Raw genomic sequence first — 17,687 nt, forward strand, 5'->3', positions numbered from 1 at the left:
TTTAAAATGATATAACCCATTTTCAGTACTGTACACTACACAGTCAGCAAGTGAAGCACTTTGACCTTGTGTGAATTTAATGTCACTTTTTTTCATTTTCAAGTGCAATATTACCTGTTTATTATAGTTTGTGGGTTTAATTTATTTCAGATTTCTTTAATGGCATGTTTTAATTAAAGATGTAATAATACTACTCTATTATCTTTGTAATGTTGGCTCAGTTTTTACTGTGGAGGAGAACAGGCAAATTCTAAAATGTGACTGTTTGTTGTTTGCACCTTTTTATTGGTCATTTAAATACAGGACATTTGAGGATTTCAGGTGAGAAATTAAAAGCCTTTTTCTTTTTTCACATTAACAGATCAGACAATAACCTGCAAATAAATCAGCAGATTAATTGATGTTGAAAATTATTTTTTTTGTTGGGAATTAATTTTTTAAAGTATTAATCACTGAGTAAAACAAATATGGTGAATATACAGAAATTATTCTGTTTTCAGAGTCAAAATAGCTGAAACATCGACCATATTCAATTCATGGATTAAAAACTATTTTAAAAAGAGCAGATACTTGTATGTGAGAAAGAAACTGGAGCCAAAGAATAATCTTTCCTTAAAAAAGGATAAAAACAAGTTGCATATTGATCTAAACCTTCTAAAAACTCTGGTTGTAAGTGGCCTCTGGTGGACAAATGTGTAAGTACAAGAAGAGGGAGTTCATTTTTGTTTAGCACTTGTGTTTTTAATAATCATGTCTCTAAACAGACACAAAATAGTCCTTTACATTTTTCATCTGTGGAATTATCCAAAATTTCCTCCAAAGCAGGAACAGCCTGGATTCTTGCATAGCTGATGTCTCACATGGTGGATGTTTTTACTCTATTGCTTTTCCTTAGTTTACCTGTGAAACCTGTCAGGTTTCACTTCGAATTTCATGATCTGAATTTGCAGCTTCATATTTGAGATGTATGTTTTTCAGTTGGCTTGAATTTTTAGACCTGAATTGAGTGTTTTCAAATTCAGGAAGAAATTTTTCTTCCCTAAATATTCAAGAACAATATTCATGATTTTTAATTACAGCACACGTTCACTGTTGGATTTAAAAATAAAAGTGACACCAGGGAAAAGCAGTCGAGTATGAATGAACTCAATGAAACCTGATTCAATAGGGATCAGCAGAGTAATCAATAACATCGATTACAATACTATACCACTGTCCTGTCTCACTCTTTACTACTCGTCTCTGATCATCCTAATTCCTGCAACTGAAATCATAACTACCTTTTTTTATATAATTCACTGCATGATATGAGGCACAGACATTAGTTGGCAGTGATGCATCCATCTGCCATTAAAGACCGAAGAAGAAGAAGATACTGTGCTTTAACTCTTTTATGGATAATTATTTAATAGAGTGTGTGTAAAATAACGATAGTATTATAACTGTGTATTCACTGGTGATACGGTTTCAAAATCTTTTATTTGGGTAATTAATATAATTTACATCTTTATGTCAGAAATTTGCTTCCATATAGAAATCGCTTGCGCGGAACCTTTCTTTCGTTCTGTATTGTGCTACGGACACACTCCAGGGACGGACCAAACCAGGAAAATCCCCAGAACACGCGCAATGAGCGCAGTTTTGTTTGTTTGTTTGTTTCTCTGTTCGTTAACGTGAGTTGAGGCTAACGATGTGGCGAAAAGGCTCGTGTGAAGGTTCTGACCGCTTTGAATATTTACAGACTCTGGTCACCGAGTTTCAGGACACGGACAGCGAAGGTGAGTCCGGTTGTACTTTTTATTTGCAGCTGTTCACCTCGACCTTATTTCCCCCTGAAGTCTCTTTGTTTCTGCGAACTAACAAATGGCTCTTTAGCTGTTTAAAGTGACGGGTCGGGTGGAAACTAAAGGTTTGTTATTATCCAGGTGTCCCTAATAAACTGGTAACTGAGCGTAAGAGCTAGTAGGTTAGCTTTAACCCAGTTTAAATCAGATTCACCGAGATGGAGACAGTTTGGAGTTTTATATTTAATAACTGACATGTTTGCTCAATAGCTTCTATGTATAATTTACAGGCCTGTTCTGTCCACAAGAGACACGCACCTCTTACAATTCAAATATATCACTTAATTTATTTAATTTTATTAGTTTGTATGTACAGCAGCAACATGGCAAGTTTGGAAATCATAAAATACATCGCATACTATCTAGTAGGTACTACATTTGAGTAAGTACGTACTTCTCAAACGTTAAAAAAGTACTTTCTACATAGTATGAGTACGGGAAGTATGACTTCGGACGTACTACATCCGCCATGTTGATGATGTCACGTGTCAAGCGTCGTCACACCGCGCGCATATTTAAAGAGCCCATTGAAACTGCTCGGTGATGTTTTAATTATGTTAAATGTTTGAATCTCATTAAACTGTTTAACAACGAACAGCTCCGTGTTAACAGGCTGGAGTCCAGCATCGAGCTGATCAATGATTATGATCAAACATCTTTTTACAGCCGATTCACCAAATCATCTCATCGATTTACGTTGTTGAAACTTTCAATAACTCAGCTGTTTATTTAGATTATGTTAAACGACGAACAACGTTTTTCTGTGAGAGACACCGGAAAAGAACCGCGTCTGTGCTTTCCGCCATTTTCCAGCATATGACGTCTCCTCTCCCGTGGCCTCGTGGGATAGAAAACTATCCATCGTATGCATAGACATATAAAATAAAATACTTATTATTAATGTTATACATTATATCTTATGTCTATGGCGACTGAAGGCGTCATTCTCACGACGCGTGATGCTTTGGGTGACGTCAATGTGTTAGTGCCCCCTGGTGGACAAAATATGAATTTGTTCTCTCTCTCTCTCTCTCTCTCTCTCTCTGTATGTATTTTAAATGCTGACGTGCTTTTGTTGTTTATTATTCAGAGGCAAAGGAGCAGGTGCTGGCTAACCTGGCCAACTTTGCATACGACCCAAAGAACATGGAGCATCTGCGGCAGCTGCAGGTTCCCGACCTCTTCCTGGACATGCTGACTGAGGACAATGAGAACTTTGTGGAGTTTGGGATGGGTGAGGAAAAAACACCAAGGCAAAAAAAAATAATCATCATACACCAAATGCTGCCTCCTAATGTGTCATAACTTCTGCTGTGTGTGTCCTGTTGTCAGGGGGGCTGTGTAACCTCAGTATGGACCCCGAATGCCGAGACATCATCCTGCAGAGTAACGGGATCAGCTTGGTCATTAACTGCCTGTCAAGCCAGAGGGAAGAGACCGTCCTGTCAGCCGTCACCACCCTCATGAACCTCACAACGCCCTTGTCACGCCCCGAGATCACTGACCCGGGGGTCCTACAGTGCATGCTGCGCTTCTCCCTCTCACAGAGCCCCCGTCTGCGCAACCTGGCTGCTGTGTTTCTGCAGGACTGCTGCACCGAGGAGCAGGTGGCCCAGGCCGAGCAGCAGATGCAGGGGCAGCAGACGGCCGTCGGGATCCCGCTGCCCAAGGACTGAGGTACAGCTGAGTTTTTTTTTTTTGTATATAAGGGGGATAGGTTTGCTGTCTGTGCAAGGTCAAAAGTATGTGGACATACAAATATTATACCCATATTGTCAAGAACTCGATATATTACGTGGTCATCAGGTTTTTGTATTGGGAAAAACTAAATTCCTCTGTTGGTAGAATCCAAATAAATAAAGGACTGAAATTTGAAAATGCTGTTCTCTTATTCTGAAACAGAAAAGGAACACACACAAGGTTGGAAGTTGGGCTGTGGCAAATATCAAATTTTATGATTAAGGTTGATCTTGATAATGAGAGTTGGCTAGTTTTTATTCGATATGGACAGGTCTTCCAGCCAATCACGTGTAATCATGTGTAAGCTTAATATTTTAGTTGTAGATTCAAGATTTCTGAATTAAGATTTTATTTATTTGGAGTTGACCAAATTTAGTGTTTTATCCTGTAACAGGCTTTTGACTGTTCAGAATATTTATTTAATTATGAAGACTATGAAAAAAATTGATATGATTTTTGTCCATATTGCCCAGCCCTAGTTGGAAGAGAAATTTTGTGTCTAAATTATTACTAAATGTTTTAGTGTCATTTCTCCTTAATTGTCCACATAGTTTTGGCCATGTATTGTGTTTTTTTTAACCCTTGTGTGGTGTTCATGGGTCTGCTGGACCTGCTGCATTTTTAGGTTTTTAATTCAACGCAATCAAACAATTTTGTGCTAAAATACAGATGTTTAAACAGCATATATGGTTAATATTTGCCCGTTACCTTTGCTAGAAAACAGGTCCCACGGACCCAGACACCGCACAAAGGTTAAACCTATAAAACCTAATAATGAGAACAAGAGCTCATGTAGAACATATTTAATAGAAAGTGACAGATGTGCTACAGTGCAGTAAGACAGGAACGGCTATGGCAAGAGTTTGGTCACAAATTTAAAAAAAAAAAATTTGTGTAGGTGCAGAATTATTGAAAAACATACCAAAACGTCAGTGAGACAATAACACCTGCAGAGCAGCTCTGAGCCACATAGGAAAACTTTTCAATCCAGGTTGGATTTGTGGCCTGGAGCTGGTTTGCATCACATCTGGTGTGTGACGCCTGCAGCCTGAGTTATGATGAACTTTCTCACTGTCACTGACTGAAATATGGATTTAACCTGTAGAGACTGGCTGCATGTTTGAGCACATGCTTTAGTTTAGGTGTAGTTCTCCGTCTCACCACACGAGGGAGACAGGACAGTTTTTTGTTCAGCACAAAGAATCGGTGCTTGATTATTAATGGACAGAACCATCTCATTTAACTGACTTCTGAACAGTTTAGCACAGAAAGTATCAAGAGTTTTATAGAAAAGTGACTAAATCTTGCAGGTCGACCAGGCTCACTCTGTGTAGTGTATTTATCACAACCTGTTTTCCTAAGAGCTGAACATACCTCTGGCTTTAAAGTGATTTCCTGAGATCATGCTTGGATGCTGGATCCTGTTAAAATCGACACGTATGCAATGTCCTGAAATGTAAAATCCAGACCAAAAGCATTTAGAATAAAAGTACAAACTAAACCCTGAGGTTCGCCCTCAACAGGCCAAAGCACCGTGTGTTTTCTCCTGCTGTTTCTGGGTCGAGTCCTTCAGGTCTAGACAGGAGGCAGCATCCGATCCTGCAGCTCAGCATCAGGTGGACTGCACATGCAGTCTGCTTAGACTCAAAAGGAAATTCTTTATAGCTTAGGGTATGTGTCTGACGCTCTGTCTGAGTTCTCATTTTCCATCAGTGTGCCTGTTTCTTAATGCCATCACCTGCTGCTGACACAAATATACCTGCACTGTCCTTGTAAAGAAACAGCCACACGTGGTTTTAATAATGTGGAACAGTTTATTTTAAATTGATAGTCATAGTTTTTCCTTATTTCTGTAGAAAGTTGTGAGGTTAAATGAGGTTTTTCAGTTTATCGTACATTCAAGCACCTTCATAAAAAGCTCATTCTCTATGTAAATCTATTACAGATGCTTTACACAGCTCGGTGACAGATGATAAAGTTGATGTTCTGTATTTTTCTTATTGTCAACAAATCCCATGAAAAGGTGTAAATTTGTAAAAAAAAAAAAGTTTGACTTTTAAATGTCACAGTAACTTTGAACAAATGAGTAAATGGGTTTAGCTGCAGACTCAATACACATGTACAGTACTTGGAAACCATTGATGGTTTGGATGTTTTCATGGGATTTGTGGTCAATAAGAAATGTGAACAATACGACTCATGTCCCTTTAACTTGTGTCACAGGAGGATGGAAACAACCTTCGGGCTGAGCTTCAGGTCCATCACACCAGGCTCAGACTGGCTTCGTATTGGTTCTGGTGTCTCGGTGAGTGATGATCGAATTCTCTTTGTACAAAGATGGAGACTCTCATTTCTCCTTCTTCAGCCTGAGCTGCTTCTCAGCCTCCTGTCGCAGGACGTTTTTCTGGATCTGAGAAGGAAAAATGTGTTGTAGTTAGAATATTATGGTTAATGATATGATGCTAAATGCTGAGGTGGAGAATTGGCTGTAGTGTTTCTACATGTGTGGAGGTGTGGGGCCTCAGTGGGTAATTAATTCAGCAGGACCAACTGATTATATCACTGTGAAGAAATATCTCCACTGTCATTTATCTCAGGAGATGAACCAAAAACAGTGATTCCCGTCTGATTGGCTGAACTGCAAATTGAAACTTCAGGCCGTGTCTAATGATGATTGTCATTACTGATGAACTGTTCAGTCAGTAAAAAGTCAGAAAGCTGGAAATGCCCCTCACGGGGTCTTAGAGCCCAGCTGACGTCTTCAAACTGCCTGTTTGGGCCAAAAACCCCCTTCACTCCACACTGATAGAAAAACAGTCAGCAGCAGCTCTGACCTTTGAACCCACTGATGTTGGTGTTTATTTCATCCACACACACACAATCATCAAAACACAACTTTGATTTTTTTGTCTTTTGTTGTTTTTTATCTGTGTGTTTTAGCAAAGCAGCTGTGTAGATTTCGTTCATGCATATTTATCTCAGTGTCCTGTTCCTTCATCCACTCAAGGGTCAGTTTATTAGGAACGCCCAGTAAAACTAATCCAACAGGCCTCAGAAAATCCTTTTCCACGAAGGTGACAAGGTTCACTTTGTGTTGATTGACCTGTGAGATCACTGGAGTTTGTGCTGCTGTTGGACTGGACTGCATTATGCTGACAGCTGTTTCCGTTATTGTGTCCACCTCACCTTTATCAGTGAGGCTAAACAACAGAAGCAGCTCTGGGCTTGAAGTCCAGTCCAACAGCAGCACAAACTCCAGTGATCTCACAGGTCAATCAACACAAAGTGAACCTTGTCACCTTCGTGGAAAAGGATTTTCTGAGGCCTGTTGGATTAGTTTTACTGGGCGTTCCTAATAAACTGACCACTGAGTGGTTGAAGGACACTAGGGGTAAACATGTAGACTGGCTCAGTCCAGTCCAGAGGGAACTAAATCTACACAGCAGCTTTGTTGTTTTTTTATCTGTGTGTTTTAGCAAAAGAAAAAAATCAAAGTTGTGTTTTGATGATTGTGTGTGTGTGGATGAAATAAACACCAACATCAGTGGGTTCAAAGGTCAGAGCTGCTGCTGACTGTTTTTCTATCAGTGTGGAGTGAAGGGGGTTTTTGGCCCAAACAGGCAGTTTGAAGACGTCAGCTGGGCTCTAAGACCCTGTGAGGGGCATTTCCAGCTTTCTGACTTTTTACTGACTGAACAGTTCATCAGTAATGACAATCATCATTAGACACGGCCTGAAGTTTCAATTTGCAGTTCAGCCAATCAGACGGGAATCACTGTTTTTGGTTCATCTCCTGAGATAAATGACAGTGGAGATATTTCTTCACAGTGATATAATCAGTTGGTCCTGCTGAATTAATTACCCACTGAGGCCCCACACCTCCACACATGTAGAAACACTACAGCAGCTGCGGGTTATAAACATGTTACTGTGATCTTGTGCCTGTCATGGCAATAAATACCTTAAAAATACATCTGGTCATTTTGTTTTTTTTAACTGAGTGTTGGGAACTGTCTGCAACAATAAGGAGGTCAGCTGAGACCCTAGACTGGGGCTGCCCCTCCCACTGCTGAGTACCTGGATCAGGTGTGTTCAGCCAATCAGAAGCTGGAAGATATCAGTTCACTTTGTCTTCCCCTACTTCACCCTCATCTGAGATGGTATCTTCCAGCTTCTGATTGGCTGAACACACCTGATCCAGGTACTGAGCAGTGGGTGGGGCAGGGACAGGGGCCCCAGTGCACCATGGGTTGGGCACACCAGTGTGTGAAGTGTGGAGACTCACCTTTCCAGTAACAGTGAGCGGGTAGCTGGTTACAAAAAGTATGTAGCGAGGAATCTTAAAGCGAGCGATCTGAAAAAAGAAGAAGGAAGAGACAACACTGAGCACAGTCGTCCAAATGTTCTCACTAAAGATAAAATCTAATTCCAGCTGAGTATAAAATATTGAACCAGAGAACTGGGCCTCACCTGTCCCTTGCAGTAATCTTTGATTTCCTCAGCCCTGCAGTCCTGTCCCTCTACCAGTTTGACACAGGCACAGACCTCTTCCCCCATACGGGCATCCTCAACTCCAACCACCTGGTCAACAGAGAGACAAATAATTCTCAATAATTACATAAGAAAAGCTACTTTGATAAGATTATTACATTTATGCTGCAACATTATGGCTAAAAAACAAACAGATCTGCACACACAGGCCCATTTCTAAATATTTGTCACTCTGACATAAGCTGTTACTGTCACTGTGGTACATGCCACTCTTACCACAACAGTAAAAACATACCATAGCTATAGAAAATGACTATGAGCAGCAGTCCAAGGCTTTGCTGTCCATCTCACCTGAGCCTCCTTCACTTTGGGGTGTGTGTGCAGGAACTGTTCAATCTCAGCTGGGTAAATGTTTTCTCCTCCTCTGATGATCATGTCTTTAATCCGGCCTTCGATTCGACAGTAGCTGTATGCATCCATTCTGCCGATGTCTCTGGACATTAAACGTATCAGGAAAACCACAGAGCAGTAAACACATCAGTATTTTTTAGGTTTCCCTGTGGTTGTTTAGATGTTTATGTTTTAAAACACATATGTTTTCTTACATCTAATTAGACTGCAGTGTTATTCTGGCAGCTTGCACTCACCCAGTTTTGTACCAGCCGTCTTTACCGATGGCCTCCTGTGTCTTGGCTTCATCGCCCCAGTACTCCAACATCACACAGTATCCTCTGATCATAATCTCCCCCATCATTCCCAGTGGTAGCACCTCTCCGGTTGTAGGGTTCACTATTTTAGCCTGTGGAGAGTCCAGTTATATTCTTATTTATTCAGCAATTAAAATTCACTAATAGCAAAGTGAAAACCATTCATACCCAGCAATATAGTAACATATAGTAGCTGTGTGTATTTATTTCTTATGGTTTGATCCATGTGTTGCACCATCTTCTCTCATTTTACCTTTATTTCTATTTATACATGTCTATATTAAACATACGGGCTAAATCGTAACTCTTTCTTTTACATAAACACTCAGAATGGTGATTCAGCAGGTTAAGCCGATGAGACAAATTGATTTTGGAATACTATGGTTATGTATGACGTTTGTAGATTTGCAGAGGTACCTCTAAGTGATCCCCGATGTATCCGACCGTCTCAGACTTCCTCTCCAAGTTGTCGGTTGGGGAGGAGCAGAACGTCACAGGGCTGTTCTCTGTGGTGCCGTATCCAATCTGTCACATCATGTCAGAGGGTGCAGAGGTTACTCACATGTTATAAAATCACAAAAAATTAATATGAGTACAGAGCATGTGTTATTCTTTAGGATTTTTCTGGACACTTGGATATGCTCAGTCCTGCAAAAATGAAGCCTCTGGCACAGGGAATGAGTGAGCTGGTGGTGTTCTCCTGCACATTCAGGGTTAAATTCTCACAGACACTTGACTTCCACTTGCAAACCTCTCACTCCAACACTCTGGCAAGCTCTCCTTATTTTTTTCCCCTCAAGTAAATGTTATAAATGGGGTGTTCTGTTGATTGGCCGTCCTCCTCTCAGTGAATGTCTCGCTGCACTGCCCACCTTTGCTCACTCACCTTTTCACTCCTTCTGTTTCTCTGTCTACACAGAGGAACAACCTGGGCAGCATACCCACCGGAGCCTTCAGTGAGAGCAAAGGACTCATCTCGCTGCACATGCAGCACTGTCACCTCCGAGAGATTGGAGCTCAGGCATTTAAGGGGCTGAAGAAGCTCATCTACCTCTACCTGTCCAACAATGAGATCAACAGCATCAAGCCCGGCGCCTTCGAGGATCTCACCGAGCTCACCTACCTCTACCTAGACGGAAACCAGATCAGTGACCTGTCTGAAGGCATCTTCTCCCCCATGATCAACCAGGACTTGCGCTGGCTGCACATAACCAGGAACAAGCTGAGCAATGAGCAAACTGCGTGTGGTGGAGGAACTCACGCTGGGGACGAAACCCATGAGGACCATCCCAGACAACGCCTCCCAGAGCTTGACACTGAACCACAACTATCTACTAGCTTCAGTATAACTAATTATTACACAAATGTTATTTTCTACTTGGGCTGGGAGGGTTTTGTAAACAGGTCAGGAGGGGTTAGGAGACAGGTAAACAGAGGCAGGGTGTGTCCTGGTGCATGAAGAGGAGTATTTTTAGCTTGCCATCACCCCAGTTGAAGGGACAATTGAGGCCTTTGCGAGCCTTCTTGGCAGAGGAGCAGCCCAAGACGACAGGAAGAGTGAAAACACCTCAGCCATGCTGGAAGTCATCCATCTTCCACTGCTTCAAAATACCAGACCAACTCAAGTACTTGTTGCTCTACGGTGGAAATTTCCAAACGGCCTGATCTCAGACTCTCATAAAACGACCCTTCAAAGCTCAGCTCCTCTGTCATCTGCCCTCCTCTTCCTCCTGGAGGAGACGCACCTTGACACGATGTGGATCCGTCCATCTAGCACCTCTCTGAAGCTTTTAGCACTCTCACAGACGCATATGAAGTAGAAGCTCTAAAGACGGGCAGTGACTGTCAGTGTGTGCTAAAACAACCACATTCAACAAAAAAAGGGAAAAGGAGTCTCCTCTAAATCTAATGGATATCTAAAGATTTGTCTCCCCCTAGTGTGTGAAAGCTGAACTGCATAAGTGACTCATTTTGTAAAGTAAAATCAGTTTATCTGATGGGATAAATCTGATTCTTTAATTATCTTACCAGTCTAATGTTATAAAGTCTAATATTAAAGTTAGTTAGAAGGAAGACTGACTCACTATTATTCCCTTGATGCCCATTAAAGAAATGACATTCTTCACGACCTCTGGAGGACAAGGGGAACCAGCCATGATGCCTGCAGTGCAAAAACAAACAGCAGAGCATGTAACCTGTCAAACTAACATTTAGTCATTAAAATGGTCAATGGTTTGTCTGAAGAACAAAGAGAAAGACAAAAACTAATGTGGATGATGATGTTGTCAATAAAAGCAGAACATCAGATTTCTCCTCACCTGCCTCCACTGACGACAAGTCGTATTTAGCCAAGTCAGGCTGGTTAACCATATCAATGTACATGGTGGGGGTGCCGTAGATGAAGGTGCACCTGAGGGAAAAGGGACAAACTGAGCAGAGTGCATCTTCACTGACAACTTTAGAAACTGAAAAAAATCTGCAACAAATGTCCAAACTGCTGGACTCAAAACAACGACAAAGTTAAAATAACCACAAAACAAACTACAAAGAAACTGAACATGTTTTGTTGAACAGGCTTGAAAAATTGTGAACCTGTCCTTTAATGGAGCAGCACATCTGTAATGTTTGTCCCTCCACTGCTGCTTTACTCACTTCTGACCTAAATAAACTGGACAGTCGTGGCTACACTGGTTTGTGTTGTTTTCTTAATATATATTGAATTTTTGGGTAGATAAACACTACAAGATGGATTCTAAGTGTTTCACTGCTAAAGGACATTTTCTATTGTCTGCAAGTTGAGCAGTGAAAAACAGATGTTGAGTCTGCCTCAGCAAACATCTGGTCCTCACTCAGGTAGAATCCATCTGCTGAGAGTCGGACTAATACTTACCAGACCCTGCAGTCGTTTCCTGAAACACTTAAAAAACCTTTGATCCTGACCCTCCTCTCACTCAAGTTTATGTATCCTGATGTGTCACAATTACTCCTGTTCATTGCATGATTTTAAGGAAATGAAGGTTTCAGCAATATGATTTCTGTCTAAATACACTAAGGACATTATTCACAGCTTCAACATCTGCAGACAACAGAGGAAAAGACTGAATTCTTTCAGCTTTCGTTTTTAAATACACCTAAAGCACACAGCAACCTCTTTATCGTCTTCATGTCAATAGACCCCAACGACGCTATAAGATTAATGATTATATTCTAATTATATTTAACTCTTCGTTTTCATAGGTTTCTCTTGGAGGTTTAAGAATATTTAATATTTTATTACTGTAAGCAATGAGCTGTGACTTACCTTTCACTCTCCAGAGCTGCTAAGTTTGCCTTTCCATCGTACCCAGCGGAGGGAAAGATCAGGGAGGTGCCATGCACGCCCATACACACCCCACCCCCCACAGAGCCAAAGCAGTGGTACAGAGGAACAGGCAGACAGATACGGGTGTTAGGCTACAGGGACAAAGTCAGGACAGACGAGGGTCAAAATGGAGGATTTCTTTTCTGGTTTGATCTCATTGATCATGACTTCTGTGTAGACTCACCCTCCAGGTGTATCCCACTCTTTTGCCAACAAAGTAGGCGTTGTTGACGATGTTGTGATGAGACAAGGTGGCGCCCTTTGGAGACCCGGTTGTGCCCTGGGAACATATGTTAGAAATAATTTGGTGTGTTGACAAAGTCATAAAAATGGTTTGTTGCTGTCTAACAGGGTGAAAGCACAGCTGCATGAAAAAAGTTTATATAATACATTAAATATACTGTGAGATCCTCGAATTATATTCTTCCAATAGGTTTCTGAAGAAGAACCAAACATTTTGGTTCAATTTGTCCATCAGGCAAACAAACAACCTTTTATTTTAAGGATCTGATAGATATTTATATTGGTTTATTAACTGTCCCACCTAAAAATAAAAAAAAAACAAAAAAAGTCTGACAAGTAAATATCCCCAAGGTGATGAGCTGTGGACATGAAAGAAAAGTTAATGACTCTTACAGGCATGTTGCTTCAGGTTTAGGGTTGAAGCTTGGCTTGTAAAATCTCATAAAATGTCTATAATCCAGTGGGCAGGTACAGCATTGTTCAAAGTAATAGCAGTACAATGTGGCTAACCAGAACAATCCAGGTTTTTAGTATATTTTTTATTGCTACATGGCAAACAAGTTACCAGTAGGTGCAGTAGATTGTCAGAAAACAAGACCCAGCATTCATGATATGCACGCGCTTAAGGCTGTGCAACTGGGCAATTCAAGTCACAGTACAGAGTGAAGACAGTGAAGCATGGTGGTGCAAGCATCATGATATGGGCATGTTTCTCCTACTATGGTGTTGGGCCTATTTATCCCATACCAGGGATCAGTTTGCATATGTCAAAATACTTGAAGAGGTCATGTTGCCTTATGCTGAAGAGGACATGGCCTTGAAATGGTTGTTTTGTGTCAACAAGACAATGACCCCAAACACACCAGTAAACGAGCAAAGTCTTGGTTCCAAACCAACAAAATTAACATTATGGAGCAGCCAGCCCAGTCCCCTGATCTTAATCCAATCGAGAACCTGTGGGGTGATGTCAAAAATGCTGTTTCTGAAGCAAAACCAAGAAATGTAAATGAATTGTGGAATGTTGTTAAAGAATCATGGAGTGGAATAACAGCTGAAAGGTGCCACAAGTTGGTTGACTCCATGCCACACAGATGCGAAGCAGTTATAAAAAACTGTGGTCATACAACTAAATATTAGTTTAGTGATTCACAGGATTGTTAAATCCTACAAACAAAAACGTTTGTACAAAATAGTTTGGAGTTTGTACAGTCAACGGCAGACGCTGCTATTTTTTTGAACACACCCCTTTCAACTAATTGCCCAGTTGCACAGCCTTAAGAGCGTGCATAGCTGCTGGGTCTTGTTTGTTTTCTGACAATCTTCTGCACCTACTGGTAACTTGTTTGCCATGTAGCAATAAAAAATATACTAAAAACCTGGATTGTTCTGGTTAGTCACATTGTACTGCTATTATTTTGAACAATACTGTATTTAAAAAAAAACCAGATCTTCCAGTCCACCACACCCTCAAGTTAATGGAGTCGAATGACAAACATGGTTCAGACTCCAACAAAGCTCTGAGATTCCTTAAGGTCTGCAGGAATGAACATTTACCGAAGTAAACTGGATGTTTATTGGGTCGTCAAACAAAAGCTTCTTCTGCAGATCCTGAAGCTGCTGCACAAACTGGCTGCTTCCCGCCTGCATCACATCCTCAAAATGGAACATTCCTGGTTGTCGACTGTCCAGAACAATCACAGAGCGCAGATCTGGGAGTCTGGCAGAAAACAAAAAGACTGTGGGTCATGATTTTTAAGATGATAATACTAGCTTCTGTCTGTCTGTAAAATCTGCTGCTATTCAGTTTACTATTATTTCCTGATAAACATTCTTAGTTTACATATATGGGGCAGTAAGAAGAATATTTCACATACTGAGGTCAGGAGATCAAACTTCTCCAGGGTGCTACAATGGAGAACCCACAGGTCCAAAACAGAGAAGGCTATTGTAGCGTGTTAGCTGTGCTGCACCCTCCAGTTCTATTTAACCCTCCACAGTTTCAGAAGAGAAAAGACCAGCAGCTGTACCTGGTGCTTTTGATGTGTCCTGGACTGGAAGACTCGATCTCTGGACAAATCTGTCTCAGCATGTCACAGTACTTCTGAGTCCTAAACTGTGTGGGACACACTACAGCTTTACATCCCACCTGTTGGAAGAGGAGCAGAGAGTTCACTTTCCAACATGACACAGTCTCCGGGTGGCACAAGAGTAAAACCACTACAGGTACAAGTCACCCACCTTCCTCAATGCCAACTCCACCTCCTTCACCTGGTACGCTGGGTTCACAGACACCTGTTGGAGGGTAACACAAAGATGCTCATTATAAGAAGAAACTAAAGTTCGACTCACTTTGGCAGAACCAAAGCAAAGACAATATTCCCTATTCATGTTATCTTCAATATCATGTTTATGAGATGGACACTTGGTACGAGCAACACTGTTTGTATTTCCAATCTTTGTTTGTTTATTCTTCAATGTTTTATGAAGTCATTCCTTTAGGGATGTGCAAACATGGCCCCATTATCCATCATCCCTCCTCATCAAACCCAGACTCTGACACTGATTCCCACTGTTGCATTGTGGAGCTTTGACTCACCAATATAACGCCCGCTTTGGCTGTGGCAAACTGGAACAGGATCCATTCATAAATGTTGGGTCCCCACATGCCAAGTCTGTCTCCCTTCTTCAGTCCAAGTGCCAGCAGTCCAGCTGCAGCCTGGTCCACCTACAGACACACAAACAGGTTTAACACATCTGTCTGATGGAGTTAAAGATGAGTCTGTGCAAACATTCTGGGCATTTTTTAACAACAGAAACCTGTTATTCCCCACATACTTTAGACTACAGTAATACTGGTCAGCCTAACATTGACAAATCCCTCATGGAGACTTAAATGTCCATTTCTCATCCATCACTGAGAAACGTTTAGCAATGCAGAAAAAATTCAACTTTAGTGCACATTGATTGGATGTTCATATTATATACAGGCTCTGAGGTAAAAACTTACCTCCTGCTGGAACTGTGCAAAGGTCTTGCGGACTCCATCTTGGACAAAGACCACGGCCTCTCGGTCAGGCCAGCGCTCCACCGTCCTCAGCAGACACTCTCCTAATGTTGCGCTGAGCAAAGATGTAGACGAGGTGCCGTGAGCATAGCTGGTAGTGAGAGTTGGGATGATGGGTGGAGAGTCCACATGGATGCCACTGCAGGGAAACATTGAGATGTTACACACTGGCCCCTTCACTGTGTTTATGGTGACATAAGTCTTTAATTAGTTTAACAGATGTCACAATTAAATAAAAAGCATGTGCATGGACAGGTTTGAATAGTATAGAAACATTTTAAAAGTATATAGAACTGTCTCAACTTAGGAATATACTGTACTGTGGAGCACCTCAAGGCTCTGTCCTAGGTCCATTTTTATTTTTTTATAGTACCTGCTTACACTTGGTCAGATATAATCTTTGATCGTTCTCTGCTATGCTGCTATGCTACCGGTCTAGTCATGAACAAAATTTTTCTCTGGCATCACTGGCAAGAATTGTTTAAGATAATGTCCAGTTTTTGAAAATTAGCTGCTTTTTGCAGTTTTATTTGAAAATGAATTGAACAGTTTTAGCAAGAAGCCATTGGAATTCCAGTTGAACTGCTTATTTTCTTCCATTTTATAGATTACATAACCAAATATTTCAGAAATAAGAATCTGCAGATGAAATCATGAGTGAGAATAACGCTAAGATATCGCTAAGTCTTTTTTTTTGGCTCTAGTAACTCAACCATCAGTCCCCTAATCTGGACTGATGGTGGAGAAATAATGTATTTGCTGTCAAGACCATTATACTCTGACTTGAGTCATTACAGTTGCAGCTATGAGCTGACAATCAGATGTGGTTTTATTGTATATGATGTGTGAGGTTAATTTCTGACTTGTTGAAACAGAGAACCTTTTGAACCTTATGCCCAGCCACTAACCACAACCTGATAAGACCTTACTTCTGTGATTTAGTGCTAGCCTTTCCCAAACTAATCTCCATGTAATGTTACCACAGACTATCTCAAAGTCAGGTGCTTCTGTGTATAGTTTATAGCCTTGCCAGTCTGGTGTTTTGATGCAATTTACTGGAGTAGATCTGAATTTTCTCTATCAGACTAGTTGCAGCGTTAACATCTCCTCTTCCTCATTTAACACATTTCCTACCTCAACTATCCAAGGTCAAATAAAGGCAAAAGAAAGATATATGTCACTAGCAATCAGTCTTTAACACTGAAATATTTCTATTTCTAACATCATTAGACCTAAAATGAAAGATGGGAGAGTGCATAAGCAGCATTTTACCGACTGAAGTGACTCTAGCTTATCTACTTTCAAACCAAGTGCCTTATATAACCACCCGCCCCCTGGGAAGCTTTGGAAGGCAAGGGTCTATGGTGGAAAAATAGCCCAAGCATCTGAATAAAGACCAGCGAGGTCTCGTAAGGGGTTACAACCCAAAAAAAGGGGGTTATTCATCACCAATGTCATTGTATAATGTTACCACATAAAACTTTGAACCTGTATAAGTAAGTAGTATTGGAGTATTAGTACAGTATTTTACATAATTTCCTTTTGTGTTAAACATGCTGCTGTTTCTTTAGTCCCCTCCCCTTTTCTTCCTCTGCTCATAGCAGCAAATTCATATTCCAGTTTCTTTATGAGGCTCAAATAAACCAAGCAGTTTGCACATGAAACAGCAAATTGATGTCAGGATATAAAACCACTCGGCGATAATCAATTACAGCAGCTCTTTCTACACAACCAATTTTAGTCCTTACAAGCGGTTTTAACTCAAACTGAGTCATATTAAGCTTAAACTCAAACGGGGATTTTGTCACATGATCCATTTTACAACGAAAAGACTGAAGTCCTGCGTTATTTTTAGCTGGTGTGGAAGCGGTGGGCTGGTTTGCAGCTGCAGGGGTAGCCCTCAGCGCTTTGCGTATTAAAACACTGAAAAGTGAAAATAATTGTCACTGAGCATCAATTATCCATCTTTGCATTACTCACCGACTTGCTGCAGGTGCTCCAGCATAACGAGTCCATGGCCTCGAAACTTTTAAAGCTGTGGAAAAAACACAAGCTTTCCGAAGAGACTGGGAGCAAAGCGTAATCTTGGAGATCATTGTTTGCAGCTGCAGCTCACCGCGCCTCTCGGCCTGCACAGAGCTGGTTGTTGGGCTCAGGACACAGGGGGGTTCCCTCAGGTCGACTCTGCTCTGCACCTCAGGCTGGAAAACAATGCTCTTCTAGGAAAAGATCCACAG

At 41.1% G+C, this 17,687-nt stretch overlaps 2 protein-coding genes across 2 annotated transcripts; one reads left to right on the forward strand and one right to left on the reverse strand.

The window, feature by feature from the left end:
* Positions 1-1,599: 1,599 nt before the first annotated feature.
* Positions 1,600-11,350, forward strand: armc7 (armadillo repeat containing 7). Its single transcript, XM_033325736.1, has 5 exons — positions 1,600-1,778; positions 2,935-3,078; positions 3,177-3,521; positions 5,808-5,889; positions 9,702-11,350. Exons 1-3 carry the CDS (start codon positions 1,691-1,693, stop codon positions 3,518-3,520), a joined length of 576 nt encoding a protein of 191 aa, XP_033181627.1. The 5' UTR covers positions 1,600-1,690; the 3' UTR covers position 3,521; positions 5,808-5,889; positions 9,702-11,350.
* On the reverse strand, positions 5,379-17,577 carry LOC113135081 (medium-chain acyl-CoA ligase ACSF2, mitochondrial-like). The gene is made up of 16 exons (XM_026314720.1): positions 17,431-17,577; positions 15,394-15,589; positions 14,983-15,111; positions 14,625-14,678; positions 14,414-14,532; positions 13,941-14,103; positions 12,328-12,423; positions 12,084-12,235; positions 11,101-11,192; positions 10,867-10,943; positions 9,200-9,307; positions 8,723-8,874; positions 8,427-8,568; positions 8,055-8,165; positions 7,870-7,938; positions 5,379-5,994 (listed from the first exon to the last, which is right to left on the reverse strand). The coding sequence occupies exons 1-16, from the start codon at positions 17,544-17,546 to the stop codon at positions 5,932-5,934; spliced, it is 1,839 nt and encodes a 612-aa protein (XP_026170505.1). The 5' UTR covers positions 17,547-17,577; the 3' UTR covers positions 5,379-5,931.
* Between the last annotated feature and the right edge of the window lie 110 nt (positions 17,578-17,687).

Source organism: Mastacembelus armatus, chromosome 19, assembly GCF_900324485.2.
Source record: "Mastacembelus armatus chromosome 19, fMasArm1.2, whole genome shotgun sequence".
NCBI classification, from domain to species: Eukaryota; Metazoa; Chordata; class Actinopteri; order Synbranchiformes; family Mastacembelidae; genus Mastacembelus; species Mastacembelus armatus.

Excerpts from the sequence above, each read along its gene's own strand:
- armc7 (XM_033325736.1), top strand. The coding sequence starts at position 1,691 with ATGTGGCGAAAAGGCTCGTGTGAAGGTTCTGACCGCTTTGAATATTTA. Across the intron at positions 1,779-2,934 it reads TCAGGACACGGACAGCGAAG|AGGCAAAGGAGCAGGTGCTG; the intron begins GTGAGTCCGGTT and ends TTTATTATTCAG. Across the intron at positions 3,079-3,176 it reads CTTTGTGGAGTTTGGGATGG|GGGGGCTGTGTAACCTCAGT; the intron begins GTGAGGAAAAAA and ends TCCTGTTGTCAG.
- LOC113135081 (XM_026314720.1), bottom strand. The coding sequence starts at position 17,546 with ATGATCTCCAAGATTACGCTTTGCTCCCAGTCTCTTCGGAAAGCTTGT. Across the intron at positions 10,944-11,100 it reads CTTGTCGTCAGTGGAGGCAG|GCATCATGGCTGGTTCCCCT; the intron begins GTGAGGAGAAAT and ends TTTGCACTGCAG. Across the intron at positions 8,875-9,199 it reads ACATCGGGGATCACTTAGAG|GCTAAAATAGTGAACCCTAC; the intron begins GTACCTCTGCAA and ends GACTCTCCACAG.